This window comes from Ailuropoda melanoleuca, chromosome 20 (genome assembly GCF_002007445.2).
Source record: "Ailuropoda melanoleuca isolate Jingjing chromosome 20, ASM200744v2, whole genome shotgun sequence".
NCBI lineage: Eukaryota > Metazoa > Chordata > Mammalia > Carnivora > Ursidae > Ailuropoda > Ailuropoda melanoleuca.
In genome coordinates this window covers 26,002,041-26,027,501 of record NC_048237.1, presented here as the reverse complement: position 1 = coordinate 26,027,501, position 25,461 = coordinate 26,002,041, and the positions used below count along the sequence as shown (strand labels likewise).

General features: G+C 43.3%; 1 protein-coding gene across 1 annotated transcript in view; it reads right to left on the bottom strand.

The window, feature by feature from the left end:
- Positions 1–22,174, bottom strand: part of ABHD12B (abhydrolase domain containing 12B) — a 29,343-nt gene extending 7,169 nt beyond the window's left edge. The window contains exons 1-9 of the mRNA XM_019802582.2: positions 21,930–22,174; positions 17,092–17,219; positions 15,991–16,093; positions 13,893–14,012; positions 11,956–11,986; positions 8,957–9,002; positions 8,720–8,849; positions 8,267–8,304; positions 4,671–4,750 (exon numbers count right to left, since the gene is read on the bottom strand). Of these exons, the coding sequence (XP_019658141.1) occupies positions 4,671–4,750; positions 8,267–8,304; positions 8,720–8,849; positions 8,957–9,002; positions 11,956–11,986; positions 13,893–14,012; positions 15,991–16,093; positions 17,092–17,219; positions 21,930–21,991 (738 nt within the window). The 5' untranslated portion in view covers positions 21,992–22,174. The remainder of the gene's footprint in view (positions 1–4,670; positions 4,751–8,266; positions 8,305–8,719; positions 8,850–8,956; positions 9,003–11,955; positions 11,987–13,892; positions 14,013–15,990; positions 16,094–17,091; positions 17,220–21,929) is intronic.
- Positions 22,175–25,461: the final 3,287 nt, after the last annotated feature.

Sequence of the window (25,461 nt, the reverse complement as noted above, 5' to 3'; positions counted from 1 at the left end):
GAAGCATCGAACTTTGCATCGGAATCCGGGGATGTACTGTATGGTGACTAACATAATATAATAAAAAAAAAGAACATGGTAAGATTTAAACCTAAATATATCATAATTTCATTAAGTTAAATAGACTACTACAATTAACAGACAAAGCTTGTTGGAAAAGAAAACAAAACACTGCTATATGCTGCTGACAAGAGATATTCATTAAATACAAAAACTCAGAAAACTTTAAAGTCAAAGGATAGAAAATTCTATATTATGCAAACACTATTCAAAACAAAGATGTATTAATATCAGACACAAAGCTGACTTTAAGTCAAGAAGCATTATAAATCAAAAGGGTATTTCATAATGAAAAAAGGATCAATTCACATGGAAGATAAAATTACGTTATTACTCAGTGTGTGCTTTACACATGTATAACGTATGCTCAAAAAAGCTAAAGCAAAAATTGACAGAACTAGAATAGAAATAAACTCTACAATCATGGCAAGATATTTCAATACTCTTCCCTGAGTAACTGATAAAACAACCAGTCAAAAAATCAGGGAAAATATAGAAGAATTGAACAGCATGATTAATAATCTTTGCCTAGGGGCGCCTGGGTAGCGCAGTCGTTACGCGTCTGCCTTCGGCTCAGGGCGTGATCCCGGCGTTCTGGGATCGAGCCCCACATCAGGCTCTTCTGCTATGAGCCTGCTTCTTCCTCTCCCACTCCCCCTGCTTGTGTTCCCTCTCTCACTGGCTGTCTCTATCTCTGTCGAATAAATAAATAAAATCTTTAAAAAAAATAATCTTTGCCTAATTGATATATATAGAACACTGCACCAAAAACATAACATATTCTTTCCAAGCATATGGAACATATGCCAAAATTGACCATATGTTGGGACATAAAGCAAGTCTGAACAAATTTCAAAAACTGAAATCATAGAGAAATCTCAGATCATGGTAGAATTAAGCTAGAAGTCAAGAGCAAACATCAAATCCCCAAATGTATAGAAATTAGAAAATACACATATAAATAACCCATAGGTCAAAGAAATCATAAAATATTTTGAACTAAATGATAATTAAAATGCATTTGAAAACTTGTGGGATCCATCTCAAGGTTGGCTTCGATACAGTATGCCTTCGTGCATAAATTAGAAAAGAGGAAATATTGAAAATAAATTATCCAAGTACCACCTCTAGAAATTTTTTAAAAATAAATTGAATCTAAAGAAAATAGAAGAAAGGGAATAATAAAGAACAGAAATTAATAAAATAGAAAACATTCATTATAGATAATCAACCAAGTCTGAGTTGGTTCTTTGAAGAGACTAATAAAACTAATTCTTGCTGTAAACGTTGGCTGTCCCCCTTCTCCTTAGCCTTGGATAACAGAAGCCACTGCCCCCATGGTTATGTCACCCTCCCCCAAACTATTCTGTAACTCTGTGGATGGCAGAAACAACCACCACTCCCCTACAGTTGACTCAAAGCTTAGAGTCTCAGGTGGATCACGCCAAAGCTACATTTCACCTGAATTCACGTCTTATTCTGCTCTTTTTCTTTTCCTTTTTTTTTTTAAGATTTTATTTATTTGACAGAGCACAAGCAGGGGAAGCAGCAGGCAGAGGGGCCGCGCCAAGCAGGGAGCCCGAGATGTGGGGCTCGATCCCAGCACCCCGAGATCATGACCTGAGCCAAAGGCAGATGCTTAACCAATTGTGCCACCCAGGCGTTCCTCTGCTCTTTCCCCATCCCTGTCCTACAACCCTCATTCAAATGACCTTGCAGGTTTTGCCTTTAGAGCACGCTCTCAATAAATCATGCACGTCAAGTTCCTGCCATGGGCTCTGCTCATAGGTGAACCTGGAGTAAAACTAAAGTTAAGAAAACATCAATCAATCAATCAAAATAAACATAAATGTTTATAAACCATGTTCATAAATTTTTGAAGACTCAATATCAAAAAGGTATCAATTTCCCCAAATTATATATAGATCTAATGCAATTCCAATCAAAATCCTGGAAAGTTTTTTATAGAAAGTGGTGAGTATATACCAAAATATACATCAAAATAAAAAGGATCAAGAATAGTCAAGACAAATCTTGAATAAGAAGAACAAAACTGAAGAACTTACATGGACAGATGTAAAAACATATTATAAAGCTACAGTAATTAGGGGCACCTGGGTGGCTCAGTCGGTTGAGCCTCCGACTCTTGATTTCAGCTCAGGTCAGGATCGAACCCCAGTGTGGAGTCTGCTAGGCATCTCTCTCTCTGTCCCTCCCTCTATTCACACTCTCTCTCTCTTTAAAACAACAACAACCCCCCCCCAAAAAACTACACTAATTGGGAGATGCAGTATTCATATGCGAATGGACAGATAGTTAAGGGAAAGAATAGGAATCTACTAACAGACCCATATACATTAAGCCCTGATATATCCAAACACTGGCACTGCAGAATTGGTAGGGAAGGGTTGTTAGTAAATGGTACTAGACCAAAACTGGATCTCCATATGGACTTCTACCGCCTACACACAAAAGTCCGTACTTGTACATGATAGCTTTAAATGTAAAAGGCAAAACAATTTCTATAAGATACCATAGAAGGGTATCTTCATAATCTTTGGTACCCAGAGTTTTATTAAACAGGACACTTTTCTTAAAAATATTAACCATAAAAAATAATTGGTAAACTGGTCCACATTAAATTTACGAGTATCTCTTCATCATAAGATATCATTGAGGGAGTAAAAAGGCAAAACAAGAGAATATACTTGCAATACAAATAGTTTTCTGATGACTCATCCTATGAAAAACTACAAATAAAGACAATTTAAAAATGAGTATGAACAAGTATCTCACAAGAGATACTTAAATGACTAAAAAACATGAAAAAATGCCCAGCTTCATTAGTCATAAGGGAAATACAAATTAAAACCACAATGAAACATCCACATGAAGGTAAGGATGTGAAGCAATTGGAACTCTTATACACAACAGGTGGGAGAATAAAGTGGTCAAGTCACTTTGGAAAACTGTTTGGCACTCTAATTAGTAAAGTTAAAATATGCATATCTTACTATCCAACGATTCCACTCCTAGGGTATACTCTGGTAAAATATGTACGATGTTTGCAGGATACATGTTTACGAACATTCATAACAGCAATGTTATTAATTACCCCAAACAGAAAGCAACTCAAATGTCCATAAACAATAGGGCAATAACAATGAAATACTATACAGCAATGAAAATGATCAAACTACAACTATACCTCTTGGGTAAAATCCCACAAATATATTTTTTGAAAAACATAGAATACATCCTATATAATTCTACTAATTATATAAAGTTCAAAAACAAAATTATATTGCTTAGAGATGCACACCTAGATGGTAACACTATAAAGGAAAGCATGGATATGATTACCTTTAAACTCAGTGTAAAGATTACATCTAGGGTGAGGCTTATTAGATTGGGAAGTGACATACGGGAGACTTCTGGGGGGCTAGTGATGCTAATTTCTGGGCTTAAATGTTAGCTACATGGATGTGCAGTTATAATTATTCGTTAAATCATATATTCTCCAATTATGTTAAATTTCAAAATTAGAATTTCAAAAAAGAAAAGTACATGGATTGTATCTGATTTATTCATACAAGTTAGTGAATTTATTAGTAATTACTTAGAGTAATATAGATGCTCAATTAGTGGTTATCTTAAAATGAATACTTAATTGTCTAAAACTAATTGAAAGTGTTTCATTATCTCAAATTACTCAGCACTCAGTATTTTCTGTTGTTGAGGGGATTTCTGTATCAAGGTGGAGTTTATAGTACAGGCATTTTTCAATATTATGTGGTTCTGTGAATTAGCTGTCCCAGGAAGTAATGAGCTACCTTCTCCTGAAATAGTTAAGCAAATTCAGAAAGTTCTATGATGACTTATTATAAAAAAGATTCCAAAAGTAGGTAGTTATATTCAAGTACCCTTAAAATGCCTTCTAACATTAATCAACAATTTAAAATTCAGGGTCATGTGTTCCCTCTGAGAATCCTTTCTCTTTCTCTTTCTCTGGCTCATTGACTAACATTAAATGGAATGTCTACAAGCAGTTGAGCGTTAGGCATGGGATGAAATTAGGATAATCTGCACAACAGATTTTAAAAAACTAGATCTTTTTGCCCACTTCCTTAAACTTCATCTTCTTGGAAAGATTGTCTCTCTACTTGGGTACTGTGTAAAACAATTTGGCAGCTTCCTTGAATTCTCTAAAGACTTTTATTTTATCATAAAATAATGATAACTATATGGCTGACAGTCATAGGGCTAAAATGATGTATGAGAGGCATGTTTCACTTTAAAAGGGAAAAATAATAAACTAACCTAAGTCAAGTCTATTAAAAAACTACATGATAAAAGGTACAGTTATAGGAAGAGGGGGGGGAAAGCATTGGCTCTTAATAAGCCACTATCTCAACCTATTAGAAGAAATAAAAGAACTACAAAATCCAAAAGCCATTGTGCCCTCCTTCAGTAGCAACTGGCTAATAACCTGTCTCAGGTTAGAATAACTTAGAAACATATAATACTAGTTAAGAAAAGGAAAATGGTTAATAAGCATAAGTGTGTGGAAACAACCTACACTTTCACATCTTATGAAGATAGAGACTCACCTTTAACAAGGGATAATTAATACTTGCAACCCATATGTTGGTAAATGGAGCCTCCAGGATAATAGCATCAACTGGAAATCCTTGAAAATAATAAAAAAGAAATAACTCCGCTATCATATCTAAATACTACCTTTCCTAAATAAGGGGTCCTCGAGGTCCTGTACATGAACTGCGTGCACCAAAGTTATTTGTGAAGCTTGTTAATAATGCAAATTCCTGGACTCCACACTAGAATCAGTCAGAATCTTGGGGGGCAGGGGGTGAGAATGTGCATTTTTAACAGGCATCCCCACCCCAAGCGGTTGCTATACACGTGGTAGTTGAAAATCACTACCTTCTAGGACACAGCCCGGTTTTCATGACTTGGATAATTTAAGAAGGCAAAGTCCTATAGGAAGGGAGAGTGTTCTGCAGCCCATGGTTAAGAATGTACCAGAGACTAGGGTGCCTGGGTGGCTCAGTGGTTAAGCGTCTGCCTTCAGCTCAGGGCGTGATCTCAGCATTCTGGGATCGAGCCCCACATCAGGCTCCTCCACTATGAGCCTGCTTCTTCCTCTCCCACTCCCCCTGCTTGTGTTCCCTCTCTCGCTGGCTGTCTCTATCTCTGTCAAATGAATAAAATCTTAAAAAAGAAAAAAAAGAATGTACCAGAGGCTGACTGTGTTGCTTTGGCCAACACTCCCTCTAAGAACAATTAGAAAACGTGTGTCAGATGGGGATATGCATTTATATATGTACACAGTAGTCCCCCTTTATCCGCAGTTTCAGTTACCTGCGGTCAAGAGCAGTCCAAAAGCAAATAATCCTGCTTCTGTCATATTGTTGGAAGGTCAGTATAGCCTAACACACATCATAATGCCTACCTCATTCATCTCACTTCATCTCATCATGGAGGCATTTTATCATCACACATCATCACAAGAACAGTAAATACAGTACAATAGGATGTTTTAAGAAAGAGAGACCCCAGTCACATAACTTTTATTATAGTACATTGTTATAATTGTTCTATTTCAGTACATTATTATTAATCTCTTACTGTGCCTAATTGATAAATTAAACTTTATCATAGGTAGATACATACAGGAAAAACACAGTATATATAGGACTTGGTATTATCCATGGTTTCAGCATCCACTGTAGCTCTTGGAACAGATCCCCCATGGATAAGGGACAACTACTGTATGTCTATGTGTATGTTTGAAGGCATTTGAGGGCTACTAAATCAGTGAGATTTTGAGAGCCAATACCAACAGAAAAAAATCCACAAGAGTTTGAGATGCTTTTCCCCTCAAAGCAGTTGAAATTTTGAAAGCAACAGTGATGGCTGCTCTTAGAGGCTTAGAACTAGAACTTTCAACAGTCCCACAGGACCAAAAGGACAAAAATGAGAGTTCAGAATCTGACAAGAAGGAGGACTCTAATAATTTCTCAGGCTTTTCGTGACTTCAAGGGACTACATCCTGGGAGTAATGGTGAACTAAAACCAGACCAGCCCTCACAAAGACTAATGCCCAGCTTCAAATCAGCTCAACTTCTGACTGGATTAAGGTGATCTCCCCCCTATTTTAACTAATTTTCAGGAGAAAAGTAACTTTTTTCTGGAAGAAGATAATATTATCCTTAGCCCCTCAAATTATCTCTACAATTTCTGTAAACAATATCTAGCATTTAATCAAAAATAACTAACAAACAAAAATAAAATAAAATAAAATAAAATAAAGAGGCCAAAAATACACACACACAAAACAAACCTCAACAACAACAACAGATAATGGAAATAGACCAAAAAAGGATCTAGATATTGGCATTATCCTGTATTGACTTTAAAATAACTTGTAAGTAACCAATTGTAATATAGTAAAATATTTGTTAAAATTTTAATATTTTTAAAAAGATTTTATTTATTTATTTGACAGAGAGAGAGACAGCCAGCGAGAGAGGGAACACAAGCAGTGGGAGGGGAAGTGGGAGAGGGAGAAGCAGGCTTTCTGCTGAGCAGGGAGCCCGATGCGGGGCTTGATCCCAGAATGCTGGGATCATGACCTGAGCTGAAGTCAGACGCTTAACTACTGAGCCACCCAGGCACCCCTAAAATTTTAATATTTAATAAAATTTGATATTACATAGTGAACTGTGTAATATGTCAAAAGAAAATATTTAAACTAGAGCACAAGGAGAAAAATGTCTGGAGAACCCAGGAAAGAACATTGGAGACATAGAGAACATGGGAATAGATCTGAAAAAATATATATAGTCCTGGGAGGAAAGAAGATGAAAAATGGGACAGGCGCAATATTTGAAGATAAATGACCAATTTTCCAAGATGGATGAATATCAAGCCGGAGTTATTATGGTACTATGAACCCCGTGCAGGATAAGTACTAAGAAACCCACACCTAGGAAAATCACAGTAAAAATGCTGAAGAACAAAGACAAAAAGAAAATCTCAAAAACAGCCAGAAGAAAAAGTAATTATCTTCAAAGGAGCTGCAGGAAGACTGGAAGCTATATTCCCAATGGACAGTGAAAGCCAGAACAAAATGGACGGTGTCTTCAAAGTGTTGAAATAAAATTACTGCCAACCAAGAATTCTATGCCCAATGAAAATATCCTTCAAAGACAAAGATGAAATAAAGATATTTTCAGGCTGAAACTGAGGGAATTCTTGACCATGAATAGGCAGAACAAATATCCGAGATGGAAGAACAGAAGTGCAAAGAAAAGGGTAAATCTGAATATGGACTTTATAAGAGCAATAATGTTTTATGGAGTATATAATATAGAGAAAATTAAAATACATGATAGCAAGAGTTCAAAGTTGAGAATGTCAATGGAATTAAAGTGTTCTAAGGTCATTGCATTACCCAAGTGGTGAAGTATTCATTTATGTGGGAATTTAGGTCAGATAATCCAGAATCGCCAACACTGTGCAGGAAGTGTGCGCAGAGAGCTATGAGAGCTTAGAGGAAATAATGTCTGCTTTATTTCCATAATTAATTAAGACTGTGGCTAGCAGGTGACTTGCTTTAAAATGTTCACGTAACTCAACCTGACCGGTATTGACAAGTTTAAGATACAATGCAAGAGATGACAAGCTTTTCATGTAATCGAAATCACCTTGTCCTATTCACAGAGATTCTAATTCATGAAACCAGCTCGGATCCAGGAAACCTGAGTTTATAACAAGCACCTCTAGGGAATCTGAGACAAGCAGCACCCAGAACACTTTGGGAAACACTGACATAAATGTCGTGGAAGACGCGCTGCAGAAAGCAAGTCCTGCTTGTTACTTCATAAAGGCTGTTTTCCTCTCCCATAATCCAAATTACTCCACAGTAACATTTACTTCACAATAAGGGCTTTTTCAAGGGGTAACTTTAACTCTTCTGAGTATTTATTTTTAATTTCATGGCCTTGAAAGGCAACTATTGTTTTATATTAAACAGAAAAAAGAAAGTTTATTACACAGTCAGAGACTGTCTAAGGTCGGGGTGCTTTAGACATCTCTGTGTTTAGAGTGTGCACACAGTCTGCAGGCAATATTTACTTCCCTGCCCCCAAGTGAAGACCGTATACATGAAGGCATTTTATACCTTTCTCTTCTAGTACTTTCGCAGCATTTGTTGCAACTCTGTAAAGCAATGAAAATTAGTACGTATGTGAAGCAGTGACTTAACAGTCAGGTAAATAGTACAAAATGCAACATTTGTTATGAGTATCTGACGAGAGCTCTGGGCTCTGGTAGGAACAGACATACAACTTTGCATAGGACTTCAAGGGGTTCCACTGGCCATAAATTAAGAATCCTTTACTTTAATACTCTCAAGGAGAGTCCTGGAACGGGCTTCAGTGTCCTAGATAACCACAGAGCTACACCCTCCCTTGCGTGCTGAGATGGCAATGTCTCTAACCACATGTGAGAGGTGAGAGAAACCAGAGCTCCACCTCCTAGCTCAGTGTTCCCTCCTCTGCTCATCGCTGCCTCTGATGACACTAAAGCCCTGAGGACCCCCCCCCCCAAGAAGCCATCTTCAGACCCCACTTACCCTGTACCCAGAGAGTGGCCCCAGAGACACACAGGCGTGTTACCACTTCTCGCCTTGGTCCACTCATAGACACAAACAGCATCTGCGGTCAGCCCCTCCTCTGTGGGCTCACCCGTGGAGTCCCCGTACCCTGGTGGTAAGGAAAGGCGAGCACAGTATCAACTACCTCCAAAATGAGGACCATCAATAGCCCTCCTGGTTATTGAAAAGTCTTTCTACACTGTTCTTAACACATACCTCTGTAGTCCACAGACAGGACGTGAAAGCCACCATCACTCAGCATCTAGATAACAAAGGAGAGGTTATCAATTTGAATCAGAAGGTTTACACAGAAAAGATGGTCTAACCTCTTCAACACTTCCATAATCCTCATTGTGATGGTTTCCCAGACAGGGAATAGATGAACTCTGCTGTTTGACCTCAAACGTGAGAAGGTCAGACTCAAAGGGAAGGAAGGGAGGCAGGCGGCAGAGCGGTCAGAGAGCCTGGCCACACCCTGGCTCTGCCCCTGGCTGTATGACCTTGAGCCACCTAACATCTGAATACGTAAACAGTATTCTGAAAAGTGAAAAACAGTTGTAGCCGCTTTCAGGGCTGTTGGAAGATGACGTGAGATGAAAGCATTGAAGTATCTTGGTACAAAGTAAATGTCCGTTTTAAGAATCCCCTTGACAACAGAAGGTCTACAGAGTTGTACTAGAGACAGTCAAATAAGGGGAGATATGTATATTAAATGTGGACAGATAAAGAGTTAATATCAATCAAAAATAAAGAGATCACTCAATTATATGAAACCACTGCCACGCCCCATGTGGATAAATGAGGAAGGAATATGACCACATCATTTTAAACGAAGTGAATTACAATGATAGTACAAAGAGAGAAAAAAAAATTTACTGTGCAGGTGTTTTCAAAACTTTATTTAACTCTCACAATAGTCCCTAAAGGTAGATATTATCCCCATTTTATAGATAAAGAAATTGAGTCCTGAGGGTTTAAGTAATTCGTTCGTGGTCACCCAGATGGCTAGAGGCAGAACGGAGACCCACACCTGGGTCTGCTTCTGTCCCAACAGCGCGCTTCCCCTGCCACAGCACAGATGCGGGGAGCTGAGTCTCACCAGGAATCTTTCAATACAAATTCAACTAATAATGAGGAACTAAAGGAAACATTTTAATATCTATTTAAACGACATTGCCTCCAGGGGCGCCTGGCTGGCACAGAGGTTAAGCATCTGCCTTCGGCTCAGGGCGTGATCCCGGCGTTATGGGATCCAGCCCCTCATCAGGCTCCTCCGCTATGAGCCTGCTTCTTCCTCTCCCACTCCCCCTGCTTGTGTTCCCTCTCTCTGGCTGTCTCTATCTCTGTCGAATAAATAAATAAATAAAATCTTAAAAAAAAAAACAAAAAAAAAAACGACATTGCCTCCAAAACAGTGATCCAAGACACAGAGCAGTTAAGCACCCCGGGCAGTGAGAATGTTCCTGTGTCGTTTGTGGCCCTCTAGACAGAAGAACTGCTTGGTGAAACAACTCGAGAACAGATCCGACTCCTAAGAATTTATCTCTAAGAAAAAGTCCAAAAAAAGAATAAACTAAATGCCTCGAGTTTTCTCTAGCAACATTATTTAAGTGATTTTAGGGGAGAAAAACTTGTATCGAGCAACAGTGGAATAAATAAACAATTGTCTACAAATAGAATGGAGAAGGATCACCTTTTAAATTGGTCACTATGATAACTACGGAAAACCATGGAAAAATATTTATAACATGGTATGTACACAACATAGTATTAAGTAGAAAAGCAACAATATAAAATTATATATAGATATAATCATAATCACATAAGAACTTTATATAGAGAGATAAAGACGACTAGGTAGGATTGCAAATTAATGAAAACAGCTCTATTGGACGCCTAAAGTGATGAATGAATGAGACACATGAATGAGAACAGAGAAACAGAGAAAAGGAGTGGAGGAAGAAAGGAAAGAAGAAAGGGAAGAAGGACAACTTAATAGCAAAGACTTGATTTTTAAAGGAAATCACCCCTCCAAAGAGGAGAACGAAGGGCTAAGGAGGTCTGGTCAGGCTGGGAGACAATGACTATGGCACAAGGTATCCAGAATCTGCCTGGAGGAAGAAGTCTTATCATACCTTCCCTTCCCATCCCAACTACCACAAGCATGACCTGGCTCCTTTGCACACCTACACCTATGACTCTTTTCCTTTCTGTGCACACAGGGGCTATACAATTCAGCTTTGCCAAGTGGGAGAGGGAAAAAACAACAACAACACATGTTCTCATGGACACCAGCCTCACCACCATCCCACGTAGGAAGTGCAGAGAGTGAGGTGCAGGGTGGAAAGCAAACCTAAAAATTAATAGACATTATCATCCCAGGCAGAACTGCATCCAGCCCACCACCCGCCAGAGTCGGCTCCGAGAAGGCGTGAAGAAAGGGAAGAGCAGACAGGAGAGGAGCTTCCTGTTTGAACGAGGGGAAGAGGGGGAGGGAGGTGCTGGCCATACTGGGCCTGGCAGGATGTGGGGGGCCCCCCTCATGCTGTCACACCAGGGAAGGGCTCTGAGGTGGGAGGTGGCATGTGGGAGGAGATATCAGGTCCTTTGGTCAAAAATTGGACAAGCAGCCTGGTCCCCTGAGGGAGAGGTTACCCAACTGGGGCGTGGGAGAAGATAAACACAGCTGCCCTACCAGCTGTGAGTCAGCCATGGCTGCGTCTCCCTCACACTTGGAAATGCAGGGGCCGCCCCAACAAACAGCAGTCGTGTAGCAGGCCAGCCAGAAGAGCAGTGGGGCCACCATCCCACTTGCAAAACCTTCCATGGGGCTGAAGCCAGAGCCCGAATGACTCTAACAGCAGACATTGTGTGTGTTTATCCTCCCTACGGCAAAAAGGCTGTTTCTCACAGGAGTAACACGTCGAATATACTCTCACAACCCTTCCCCCAGCTCTCAGGAAAAGCAGGTAGAGAAGTCTTCGACTGCATCTGGTGATGAAGGCAATGTATTTATGAAAGTGTTTTGGGTGTCAGAGATGTTCACTTCTGTTTGATCCCCTGTGGTCACTGCAGGAAGAGACATGCACATGTGGGGCTTTGAGTCCCACCCTTGGGAGCTCCCAGGAGATAGCCTGAGGAAGATCTGTGGCTGTAGCCCAGAAGAGAAAAAACAGAGACGTAAAATCGGTACCGTGAGGCCCCTTCAGACATACCTTTACTAGCTCAAGTCTGTGAGGCGCTGCCCTGTGGAGGAGGTTAAAAAAAAGAGCAAGAATTAGGAATTACAATGACAAATTCAATAAAAATCACTACGGTCCTTCTGGCGTCTGATCTCATGCCTTTTTTACTCAGGTTAGAGAAATAAATAACTAGGAGCAAGGGAAAGGGTCTTTGGTGTCCTAGCCCACTTGGATGTGTCGGGGGGTGACGGATGGCCCCCCACTGCTGCCGTGTTCCTCTACACGAGCGGGGACGTCCAGATGGCTCGTGCTTCTCCACAGCAGCCTGTGATGATACTGATAGCCCGCGTCCTCTCACTGCTACACAGCACAACTAATTTCTGAGAATACTTTTAGAAGCTAAAGGAACATCAGTTCCAGAAAGTGGCTTTTCAGAGCAAAGGATGATGCAGTCATTGCACTAAACCACGCCCTGCCTGTACCCTGTTCATTCTGCTATTACGAACAACATGACGTGAAGGAGACTCGTACCGCTGGAGGTACCGGAAACGCTTTCTCCCAAAATAACCATATCATCTACTCTCTATTAACCACGCTAATAAAGGAGAGACAAGGATGATTGCAAAGGCAGAGGATTCTTGAAAAGCCATTTGAATTTTGTCTTAGAGCCAAGTGTCTTAAACTTCAGAGGGTCATGGAGCTCTTCGAACATATAATTAAACTATGGACCTATTTCCCAGAAAAATGTAACCACACTTGAAATTTTGAGTATGATTTTGGGGAGGAGGTTGAGGGACCCTCTGGGGTTTCTCTGGGTCCCAAGTCTAGATCCACTGCTCTCAACAAGGCTCCTGTAACCTCCCATTTGGGCTCCTTTTGGCTCAGTACCGCTGATAGCCAGCTGAGGCTTTCGGCAGGGGACAGGAGGAAGCTGGGGCAGACCCCAGAGCCAGTGAATCTGCGATCAGAGCAGATCCACACAGAGGGACAGGCATGAATGGGTGGGCCGAACAATCCTTTAAGTACATAATGCCCAAGTTTGCACCATCAGAACAATGTTCAACAATGTTGTAAAATGTTGAGTTTCAGGGGAAATCTGTGTACATGTCACTCTAGAATGGACATCTTCAGAAAGCCCCTAGTGCAAAGGCAAACCTTGAGAAAGCCATCAAGACGGAAAAAGACAGTGAGGAAAAGGGACATAGGCAGGGGAGCCAAGGGGCAGATTCCAGAGCTTGTCACTAAGTCTGCAATGTCCCTCCGGACACAGAGCTTGGGTCTGTGGGCCTCTGAGGCACATTGCCCCGCCCCCAATCCGAAGTGATGCAGTCACAGCTGATAATCATCGCCCACCATAATGACAGGCCCACTGGGGGCCCTGGCAGCACATCAAAGGGGATCAGGACTTCAGGGAGGCGTTCTTTGTGACAAAGCAAGGTTGGAGGCATCAGTCTTCTAGACTAGAACCAGTCAGATGGTCCCCAGTACCGACAGTCAGAATTCCAGAGCATCTCTCATAGGGAGCCCATACATTGGATTAATAGGATTCATGCTAAATCAAGGAATCTCCATGTACTTCTGTGAGACGACCGTCCATAAGGAACTTGCTCTTCCTTTTCCCCATATCTCATGCTGGTTCCCTTTCCCGTCATTCATGGGCTCAGTTCATTTCAGGCACTCTTTGGGAATAAAGGAGCCACTGACTTCTTGGAAATCAATATCCAAATTTCGGAAGTTAGTCTCCCTTTCAGTTAAAGATCAACATGAGTCTCCATACAGAACATATAGATTTTTTAAAGAGAAACCTATTGCCAGAACACCCTCATATTTCCACAAAAGAAAAAAAAGATAAATGTGGAAGCACAGTTACAGAGTCAAAAACGGAGCTCCGCCTTCCCTTCCCCCACCGGGCTGAAACGCTCCCTCTCTCTTTAAAAGAAAAAAAAAAAAATCCAAGCAAAGGCACTGACCTGTGTTCTGCGCTGCCGTGAAGATAAACAATAATTGGATTGCCGTCACGAAGGGCTGCTTCGTACCAGCCGCGGTCCTTCCCTTTAGCATCTTCCCCCCGGCAGCTGGGAACTGTGTGCCTGAAGAGCAAGGGAACATTGTAACAAACGTGTACAGAGAGAATTCGCTTTCCCTGCCAAAGTCTGAAGCCCTCCTCGTGTCAAAGACATATATTTGTAGGTTTAAATATGTGTAAATATACATTACATATTTGTACGTATGTGTGTGTATATATATATATAAATTTCAGAGTGATACATGCACATGGTGAAAATCAAAATATAATACCACAAACATCTCACAGGACAGGCACAACTTCTCTACCCCCCTCCCCCATGCACAGAAACAACCCCTTTTAACCATTTACTGTTTTAGTCCTTCTGACTCCTACATCCACTAATCTTCCGGGACTGCAATTCTTAGTGCAGTTCACTGAAATGCAATCCATTGGGTGGAAACAAGTAAAAAAACAATAGGTATTTGTCACCTGCTTTTTGTTTGGCTGAGGGCACAAGTTGAAAGAATTTAATGGGAGACCAGTTTAGATGGGAGAAAAGAACTTAAATACGAAACTAAGCTATTCTACTCAAGAAACCAGTGACCTTGTGGTGTCAAACACCTGCCTGAGCTCCAGTCCCTCCACCTGTTAAACCAGTGAGTGACGCCTGAAGATACAAACACTGCCATATGACATGTCACAAGGGGACTTGGAGAGGTGGCCGCGTAATAATAAGTCTTTAGGCCTCTCAGCCCTGTAGGGGCAGAAAGTCCAACATCAAACCCCCGGGCCTCTGGACTGAGGGGACTGGCCTCCCTGCCAGCTAGAGGAGCCAGGGCAAGAGCCAAGAATAAAAGATTTTCAAATCCCAACACTGTTACCTGAACTGTACTGTGCAGATTAGGAAGAAGTTATGTGAACCCATACTGGTTCCTAAACATTCTATGCTCACATGTTTAAAGTCAGGGAGAGGAAATATAAAACAGGACACTGGGAAATTGGCAGCCAAGAACAAGAAGCAGAACCAAACGGGAAAGAGATGTTGACAGTAGCATAGCAAAACAGACAACGGGATGCTCATGGTCTTGACAACTGAGTGTCTTTTCTGTGCTGTGCCAAGCACTGTGCTAACCAATGAAAACCCACTAACAGAAAGAAGAAAGAAAGAGAAAAGAAAGAGAGAAAGAAAGAAAAAAAAGAAGGGGAAAAAAGAAAAGAAGGGAAAAAAAAGAAAGAAAAGGCGCACCTGGGTGGCTTGAGCCTGCCTTAGGCTCAGGTCATGATCTCAGGGTCCTGGGATCGAGCTGAGCCGCACATCCGGCTCCCCACTCAGTGGGAAGCCTGCTTGTCCCTCTGCCCCTCCCCACTCTCATGCTGTCTCTCACTCTCTCTTTCTCTCAAATAAATGAACAAAATCTTTAAAAAAAGAAAAGAAAAGAAAACCCACCAACAAAGTCACCTACAAAAGTTATAGTCTTGTAAAGAAGACAAACATTAACTAAATAATTGCACAAACATTTACTTAACTGCAGTGGGGGAAATGCCGTAAAAGGACAAGCATAGGTTACCACCTCTGCCTAAAATGGGAGCTGAGGAAGGGCTTCCCCGAGAATTACCACATTACCATTTAAACCGAGACCCTAAAGAGGAGTAGGCAGTTAGGTGAAAGGCGGGAGCAAAGACATAGAAGTGCTGCAGACAGAGCGTATCCTGTGAGAGCATGGCTCGGGGTGCCAGGAGCCTAGCCGTTCTGCAATAGTGCGGGAAGACTGGCGTGGAAAAGGGCAGAAGAGTGGGGCAGCGCCAGGTCCTTGAGGTCTGGTGAAAGACCCAAAGCACAGGGCCACACCCCAAAGACTTCACACTCCAATAAAACTCCTGAAAAGCAAATTCAAGCAGGTCAAATATTGATACAAAGGGAAGGTATATGGGACAGCTTCCAGGTGACTCCGAGAAGCACCCACCTCTCCACAGGCAGCTAGCACAGCACTGCTCACCCTGGCCCTTGTAACATGCACACCTGTCCCGTCAAGCAGCCCTGGGTCCGTCAGCGCACTCACCAGACTCCCAGAATCACTGCAGGTTCAACTCTGATATACAAGTTCACCGTGTGAGGAATCTTTAACTCCGGTTTCTTTAAATCCACAAGAAATGGTGCTTTGACTAGAAAGTAGAATTCATTATCAACGCCCAGAGTCAAATTCCATGTCTTTTAATCACAATCAAAAAAAGTAATTAGTCTCCTGGTTAACATGGTTTCTAAGTTGCAAGCCACCACACTAAATTCCCAGCAAGGTATTTTATTTTATAAACGAGGACCAGCCCATAGGAAAGTTGCCAAAACAACAACAACAAAAAAACAAAAACCCCTAAAGCTAGATTTTATTTTTTTTTATTTAAATTCAATTAGCCGTCATTAGTTTTCGATGTAGCAGGGTTCAATGATTCCTTAGTTGCGTATAACTCCCAGTTAAAGCTAGACTTGAACATAGCACCAGTGTGACAGGCCATCATAGGGTTTTATTTCTTATCTTTGTCTCAAGCTAAAATCAAAGGAGACCATTCCTCTAAAAAGGTAAGGGGGTCTAGAAGAAAGTAATGAGTATTTTGCTACCTATGTCAAGCCTTACTTTTTCCACTAAATAAAAACCTAGTCACTAGCCACAAACCATGAAATGGCCAGAATCTACAAATCCCTGGGGACAAGCCAGTGAGAGCATTACCTGTGCGGTAGGACTGTGGTACACTGACTAACATTACTCAGTAGAAAAAACGTGGGAGAACAGATTCCTCACATCAGCCTCTCCCTACCCCCAGATCCCCATTTTCTCTCTCTTTCAAGGGATATAGGCAAAAAGAAAAAGCAAAAAAGTAGACAATACACCAAGCAGTAAGGTACCCTATTAACAGCTAATTCAAAGATGACCCCCTGAACTGAAACCCCACCCACAAGGCCCTGTTTTTCTATCCATCCCCCCAGCAGCCTGTAGGGATTCGAGCTAAACCCCAAAGCCTCTGTTAAATAGGTTTCAGACCATTGAAGTCTAGCCACAATTTTATAGCCCACATGCCTTTTTCGTTGTCACATGGGCAACTTTAAGGGCAGTAAGTTCTTTCTTTGGGAAAATAGACATAGGCAAATTCATGAGAGAGATACTTACAAAAATTTAAAAATATTAGCGTGTTCATCAGAGGAGGAAAAATGTGTTCTTTTAATGGTTTACTAGTAAAGCTGTTGTACAGAGAGGCAATTTTTCTTCCGAGCATTGAACAGGAATGTGGAAAAGACCTGCAAGATATAGTGAGACAAACAAGGCATTCAAAATCAGTCCAAGTTTTGTCGTTTGTTTTTTCTCTGAGCATCCAAATAAAATTTCAGAGACTAACACTGGCATTTAAGCAAAATGCTTTACAGAACTGTATGCCATTAGTACGGATCAGGACTAGGCACTAAGGGAGACCAGGAGAGGAAAGCAATAATCCAGGTCCCCAACCAGCTGCTGAGAAAGAACAGGAGGGACAGGAGTTGGGGGGGACATGAATGCACCGGAGTCAGGCCTGTTCCCTCAGTGCACCCCCACACAAGACCAAGGCTGGACCCCAGAGTCATCGGGAAACAGGATTCAGACTACTTAACAGTTACCACACTTTTAAATCTCATCGCGATTTAGTGCTGTATATATTAAGTATTATTAGTCTAAAGCAGTGAATGAAAAGCCATCAGATCCCCACTCTTCTGGCTGGGTCTTAGGAAGAAATGAGCCAATGAAAGAAAAACCCTCACTTCCTATGTGATGATGTGATGCTCCTGATAAGAGGGACTGTGGGGAGGAGGGTGGAGAGCGAGGGGGGTGTCTGGAGGCTGTTGGCTACATCAGGGCTGGGGCCTGTCAGGGAAGGGGACACAGCGGGCCAGGCACATTTTGTTTATTCTGCTGTATCTTTCCTGTGACGCAAAACACCCGAACCAGGAGCCATCAGCAGACAAGTTATCACTGGTCCATGAGGGGTCACTAATGCACTTCTGTCTCTGGCCACCTGTCTTATGAGAGCTGAATGTCTCCTACCTTGGAGAAATGAGGGACACAGGAAGTCAGCGTCACCACTCCCTGCTTCCGGTTTTTGTCCACCTTGTCCATTAAATAAATCCCTTCCCCTGTTTTGAGCTGTCCATGTGAAGACTGCTCAGTATAATCAGATCATGAGTCTGGGGGACTGGAAAGCATGCTGGATGCACTGTTTCCCCTGCCCCGATTTCTCTGCTAGACCAGAGCATTTTAGAAGATAGCTGTTATCACCTGTACTTTGCAAATGAGGACACTGAAAAGTTTAAGTAACCCGCCCCATGCTGCAGAGCCGATGACTGGCCGAGTCGTGTGCACCCAGGTCTGTCTGACCCGAGAGCTCTACGAAGATCTCCAGTGAGCTGTCACCATCCTGCTGAGTGCAACTGGCCCTCCATGCAGCCACAAACGAGCCCAAGGAACAAGACTGGCTTCTGGCAAGATTCAGCCCTTAGAGAAAGATGTTTCGGGATCTGCCTTCTCCCCTTCTGCACCCTTGGCCCTTCTCAGAATCCCCTCTTCCTCCCACGTTCTTCTTCCTTCCTGCTCCTGTATTCTGACTCTAAAGTCATCAGAGAGAGACCTCTAAGAAAACTTCTCCCTCAGGTGGTAATAACTAAAAAAATCAGAATGCTTCTATGTTTGGAAGAGGCCTGAAGGGAGAAGATAATGAATGTCCGATGAATTTCCAGCAATTCTTCAGGGAATGCAAAAGAGACGTGGGCTACGGGTAATGGGTAGCTCTCCAAGTACATCAGACGTAGGCAACCGCCTACACACAAAATTAGCCAGGAAAAAATGAAAATGATTATTTTCATAACCATTTAAAATAGCCTGTGAAGATGGTAGGAAGGAGAGGGCATTGCTCCGATTCAGAGCTGAGAAATCAAAACCCAGAGAAGGCACTGTGAGCCCCAGATCAAGCCCAAACGGGCAGAACCGAGCACAGTCTGAATTCTCATGCTTCCTTCCAGTTGGCTGGCTCCTCGGGCTTGCTTTCTCCAGACTGAACCCACGCTACCCCACCTGTTAGTCTCCCACTACGTTATCTTCTGAAGGTAGCAGGGTGCGTGGGAAGCAGAGACGGCAGAGGGAAATATGCTTCTGTTTTGAAAGAATAATTCATACAGGACCCTTCTCTCAACTAGCTCAAGGCACTTCTGCGGCCGGATCCCTCGGGGCCTCAATAATGCCAGGAGCCTCTCTTAACTAGGGGCTCTCAATCTGACTTCCCCGAGATCAGTGGGGATCAAAAGTCGCCAGTGGCTAATAGACCTTATTCGAGTGGAGGATGCAATTTCAGCCCAATCCCCACCAAGGGCCAGCCACATCAAACAGCCTGCTTGATGCCTTGCTGTTCTTAGCCTGCCCTTTGATCAGTGGTGGCTCTCCCTGCACGGCCTCCCGCAGGGGCCACACAACCTAACTGGATCATTCTTCCCTTGGAACCTGAGCGGCTCCAGGGCGAATCATTCATGTTCATGCTCAGAGGCACCAGCTTTGGGAAGCCCAGCTCTAACCCCATTTGGCAAGACAGCTATTCCAGATCGTAAGACATGCCGCACAGCCATCCTAGGTCCCCATTCATTCGGCCAACATGTACTGATCACCGAGCACCTGAGTGACACCTGTGTTCTCCTCCGTTCTTTCCTCCCCACTACACCCTCCCCCTCCTTCACATCCACTCAAGTGTTCCTGCTTTGTTAAAGCCTCTCTACACAGATCTTCCCACGGCGACCTTTCCTCTCTTTTCGCCTCTCCCACTCATTATACTCGGGCCTCGGTTTGACCCTTAATTGTCCTCTGGGGGTTTCCCTACTGTTAGTCCTGAATTCCCACTGACCAGAACCACTTGGTATCCAGTGCATTCTGTCCAGCACAGGACTGAACACTGAAAGAAAAGTGTATTTCTTTCTTGAGGGAGAAGGAAGCCATGCTTATTGGTAGCTTTGGGGGAGAGCGGAAGGGCTTCCGATTCTTTCTTGAACTATCACTGAAAGTTGTGAGTTCCGCAAGAGCAGGTCTTTGTGCCCAGGCCTCAACTGGTGCCCGAAAGGTAGGCACTGACCAGTACTGTGGAAAGCACGAATCAGTTCATCCGCCTGCTCAGGACGGTTTCCTCAGCACCATCCAGAAATGTAAAGACTTGGGGTGAATGGGGAACAATGATGAGGGAAATCGCGCACTGGCTTCCCCCAGCCTCTTTCGTGAGCACATTTTCCAGGTTTCTAGTTTGAAGAAAACCAGTGGCGAGTGAAGATTGACTCTCCTGGGCCCAACTATCTTGAGTAGCAATGACAGCTGGTGAAATTTTTGCGAAATAAATAAATAAGGCATTAAAAAATAATCACCGAAAACATGTTTTGATGAATTGTTCTCCTTGAGTCACACAACACATCACCACAGACCCCGTGCTACCAGCAGCCCCAGACGCGCAGGCCGCCCTCTGTGAATGTTTGCGGAGCTAAGCTGACTCGGTTCCAAGAAACCAAAGGATCCAGGATGCTGATCTCGGTCTCTGCGTCTGCCTCAGCGTGTCCTAACTTAGAGCAGCAATTCTCTGTTCAGATGAAGAAATGTGCTTGGATTTTATTCTTTCAGGAAGCATCTCTTGAGACTTATTTTTTAGTAATTAGTAAGGCAAGTAAGAGTGGGTCCCCAACTCCCCACATCCCCCTCCATTATCAACAAAATGAGTTGTTCTCTAAAAGCATGAACTGCAGCTTTGATTCTCTGCCAAATAAATGTTAAATAATCAGCCATCAACTCTAGAGAGAGCACAAAAGATAAAGGCAGAAAATGCCAGCTTTCCCAGAAAAATCCTGTCAAGGAGGTAAGGCCCACGAATGTGCAGTCGAAAAGTACAGTGGGTCAGGATATTCCGACTCGTGTTCAGATCCAATACCAAGTGGAGGTATGGGTCTACACTGCTGGGCCAGGGGAGAGCTGCTCTCTGGTCTCTGCCCTGAGCTACAGAAGGAATGGAAGCGAGAAGATGGGTTATTGTCTTCACCACTCAGATATTCCAAAGTGAAGTCTACTGTGTCTGGATGGGATTCTTGGACATTTTACAATTAGCAAGAAACAAAACAAAGGAATATAAAGAAGAAAGGTGGACAAAAGTGCCAATACCTTCCCACCCCAACAAAACAAGATACCTGAGTCTTCTGGGTCCAGGGTCTCTAACCCATACCTGGCTTCAATGCAAATGAGACTGGCAATATACTGCTGGTCAATTCAGTTTAACATTACCATTTAAGCCAAGGATTTAAAATAGGAGCCAGAGGGGTGCCTGGGGGGCTCAGTCGGTTAAGTGTCTCACTCTTGACTTTTGGCTTGGGTCTGAATCGCAGGGTCATGAGTTCAAGCCCAGGGCTGGGTGTGGGGTCTACTTAAAAAAAAAAAAAAAAGAGGAAGAAAATTTTAAAACCCTCTGATATAGACATTTCAGAGTGAAAGGCTATCAGAACTTGGCACAGGTATGGTTTCAATGCACTCTATATTTTTAGCATTATGGAGGGATGCTCTTTAAATACATCCAAGAGTTTACCCTGGGGGAGCTGGCCTTGGGATACTTTTCCACCGACACAAGCAGGCCTTTGACCTAAAAGGGCGCCATCTAACAAAGAGTACGAGGTAGATCACTGTTCTTGGTCTTTAAAATCCGTCCTGAATTTTAGTAAAATGGTCAAGGCAGGTAAGAGCTTGGTATGGGAACCTGAGCCGTCTTTCTGGAAATCTCAATTTCAGAAGCCCCAAAGGGATGCAAGTTCCTGAAAGATCAAGTCTGAGAGGCCGCGGCTCGCTGGCGGGGGTAGGCGCTCAGGCTAAGGGGGCCTCCCGAAGTGCCCAGCCTGATCCCCCCCGCCTGCCCCGGGGGCTCGGGACCGGGGTGGGGACGACAGCGCGCCCGGCCGCGGGCCACGAGCACTCACCGCAGGTTCCGCAGCACCATGTCCCACCAGGAGGCCGCACAGCCCTGCGCGTCTGTCTCCATCCCGCGCCGTGTGCCGAGCCGCCCCGGGGTAGCCGTGGCCCGCAGCCGGAGCCGCCCCGGAGGACGCCCGGCCCGCCCTCCTCCCCCGCGGGGGCCCTGCGCGGGCTGCGGCCGGGGTTCGGCGGCTCGCGGCGCCCCCCAGCCCGCCTCCACGTCTGTTGGAGCCAGTTGCCCACGCTTGTGGCTAGCTGTGCACGATTTTACTTTCCACTTTGTTTTACATGTGTGTGTGCGCGCGCGCCCTGCGTGATGGACCTGAGATAGATTTCTTACTGCGCTGGTAAGAAAGCAGAAGTCGGGTACCACGGCCTCGGGAGATCTGCATGAGGAATGCAAGCTTTCCTCTGCTTTGACCCGTCTTCTCTTTTTTTTCCTCTTTGTCCCTTCTGTTTTTCCCTTTTTCTGAAGCTTGCCCATCTCCAGCACCTACCCTCCCTTCCTCCCTCCCTCTCTTTCTTTCTCTCCCTCCTACCCCTCCCCTCCGTTAAGTAATGGTTTATCCGTCCACAGGGTTATGAACTACACAATTAACACCAAAATTAACACTTTTTTGGCATTTGGTTTATTGAGCAACATCTAACAGAACCCCACCCTGTATCAAGGAGTTCACACCTTGAAAAGTCTGGCCCCCATACAGGCTTACATAATGCATTGTCACCCAGGGAAGCCACAGCAACGTACGCAGGCAGAGGAGGAAGGCAGGGAACGAGGTCTGGAACAGATACAATATGATGCCAGCATCAAGACTTCATCTTGAAGGCAAGGTGTAACCTCTCCAAGGGGGGAAATGTGGTTTTTTGTGGTACTTGTGCTATGGGACAAAGGGATGGAGGACTGCCAAGCCACAGAAAGAGCCTAGGGACCCAGCTGCTTGGGGCTAGGAGACCAGCCTGGAGAAAAGCAACCACACGTTTCAAGAAAGGGCAGCTCTCTTCAAGGACTAGGCCATGTTCTATAACTAGTCAGACAAGGATGAATCTTGTTCACTGCCTCTTGTAATCGCTCTGGGGATGTCAATTTTCTGATTCATATCAAGATAGAGGAGGAATCACATCTAGAAGGACAGAAGGGATCTAAGCCGGACTGATGAGCCAGCAGCAGGTGGGTTTTCTCAGGGCCACACCCTGCATGACAAGGAAGGTTAAGGTCCCACTCAAGTAGGTCTAAGAGTCCACCCCTGGAGTTGTGCACAAGGATCTGGAATCCCATAGAACTTGTTTAGGGAAACTCCAGAGGAGACCTTGGGCCATGCCATGTGGAGATGGGGTGATCAGAGCTGGGGAGTAGTCGGGGAAGGCTAAGCAGCAGCTGCCTTTGGTCCCGGATTCTATCTCTAGCTGTTTATTCAGTTGAGAGGGTAGAGATCCACATGCTGGTTAAGCCAAAATATTGTGAGCCCCAAGTCTAACGAAGTGCTTGAAATGTTCAGCAAAATCTCTGAAGTTGGAAATCACAATCATCCCCCCCTTTTTTTTAAAGACTCTATCTTGGGGTGCCTGGGTGGCTCAGATCTTAAGCCTCTGCCTTTGGTTCAGGCCATGATCTCCAGGTGCCAGGATCGAACCCCACATAGAGTCCCATGGCGCCTCCCTGCTCAGTGGGGAGCCTCCCTCTGCCTCTCCCACTGCTTGAGCGCTCTCTGTCTCTCTCTCAAATGAATAAATAAAAACTTTTTCAAAAATAATAAAATAAATAAAATAAAACTCTATAAATTAGGAACTCTAGGAGAAAACTTTCCCCAATATTAATAGCCCTTTTTCAAGTGGCACATCCTAGAAATGAGAGAGCAGAGTCTCTGATTTGATTTGCCAGAATCTAAAACACAAATGATTCATTCATTTACTCAGCATTTATTAACTGAGCAACTTTTAAGGTGCCAACTGCCATGCAGGGTCCTGCGTGGTGGAGAGATTTATCTCAGGAGAAATCAACACAGAAGAGGAAATGAAGCATGCCCTAAGGGCAGAAATCAGTCAGGGGGTCACAGGGCCTGGGTGTGGGGAGAGGAGGTTGAGTCCACTGGGATATAAAGGAACATTTTTAGGGTAATGGAAATAGTCTATATCTCATGTGGTAGTGTTTATAGGACTATAAACTTTCACCAAAATTCATAGAATTGAAACCTTTCAAGGGTGAATTTGACTGAATGTAAGTTATACCTCAACATACCTGACTTCTGGAAAAGTGATCTAAGAAATGTACAAATAAATTATATAAACAAACATGTCTTACATGATGCTGTAGAAATGTCAAGACAAAACTGTGGGTACAAATACTTCAGAAACCAATATTTGGCTGTTATTTGTACTTCTGGTAGAAAAATACATCTCAGAGATAATTTAATTCTACCACCAAGAAATTATTCTGGAGGTATGCTTGACTGGCTCATTCGGAAGAACATACAACTCTTGATCTCAGGGTCATGAGTTCAAGCCCCATGTGCGGTGTAGAGATTACTGAAATTAATAAAAACTTAAGAAAAAAGAATTATTCTGGAAAAAAGGAATGGGAAATAACGCTGACTGTCTCTCAGCTGCCACACAGCCGTGAAGGCGAACTACTGGTCATAATGCATTTGAGGAACAAAGAAGTATCAAGCAACAAATCACCAATTTCATATGAGTTAGAGAAAATTTTATCTTCAAAGCAAAGAACTCACCCCCCTAGCATTTTCTTCTTTTTTAACATCACAGCCTTATTGAGACATAACTCACATACCATAAAATTCACCCTCCGAAGCATACAATGCTGTGGTTTTAGTATATTCACAGAGTTGTGTATCTACCACCACAATTTAATTCTAGAATGTTTTCATCACTCCAAAAGGAAACCCCATACATACCCTTTGCTGGGTCATACGGTAATTTTGTGTTTAATTTTTTGAGGAACTTCTAAACTCTTTTCCAAAATGGCTACTCCGCGGTTCAGTCCCACCATCCTGAGGGCCTCACATACCCCCTTGCTCATCTGCTTTGCCCCTCCTCGCTTCCCATATGCAAATACGGAATTACAAAGACAAACAAACTGATGCTTGTGCCCTTGAAATAAAACATTAAAGGGAAGTTTGGAGACAGTCCCAGATGATAGACAGTGAGTGAGCTGACTCACTTGGAACATTTATGTTTCTGTGCTGTTAAAGCTTTGTATTGTCTTTGCCTATATCAGATCTAATTTAAGGACTGATTTATTATAGTCACAAGGGTGGGCGGTTATTCTTGGGTTGAACTTGAGAGTGTTAATAATATGAGATCCTTTTAGCCAAGGGGGTGATTTCTTTGAGAAGAGAGTGATGGGAGAGCTGAAACTGGAAGTGAAGGGCTTGAGTGCCTTCTGTCTTCCCAAGAACCCTGCACATCCCCGGACATGGCCCACGGCTCCCTTGCTCCGTGGCAAGAGATGGGACTCTGGTTTTCCCGGTATCTGTGGCAGCACCGAGCCAGGAGTGAAGCCCAGCAGCTAGAACTCCCCCT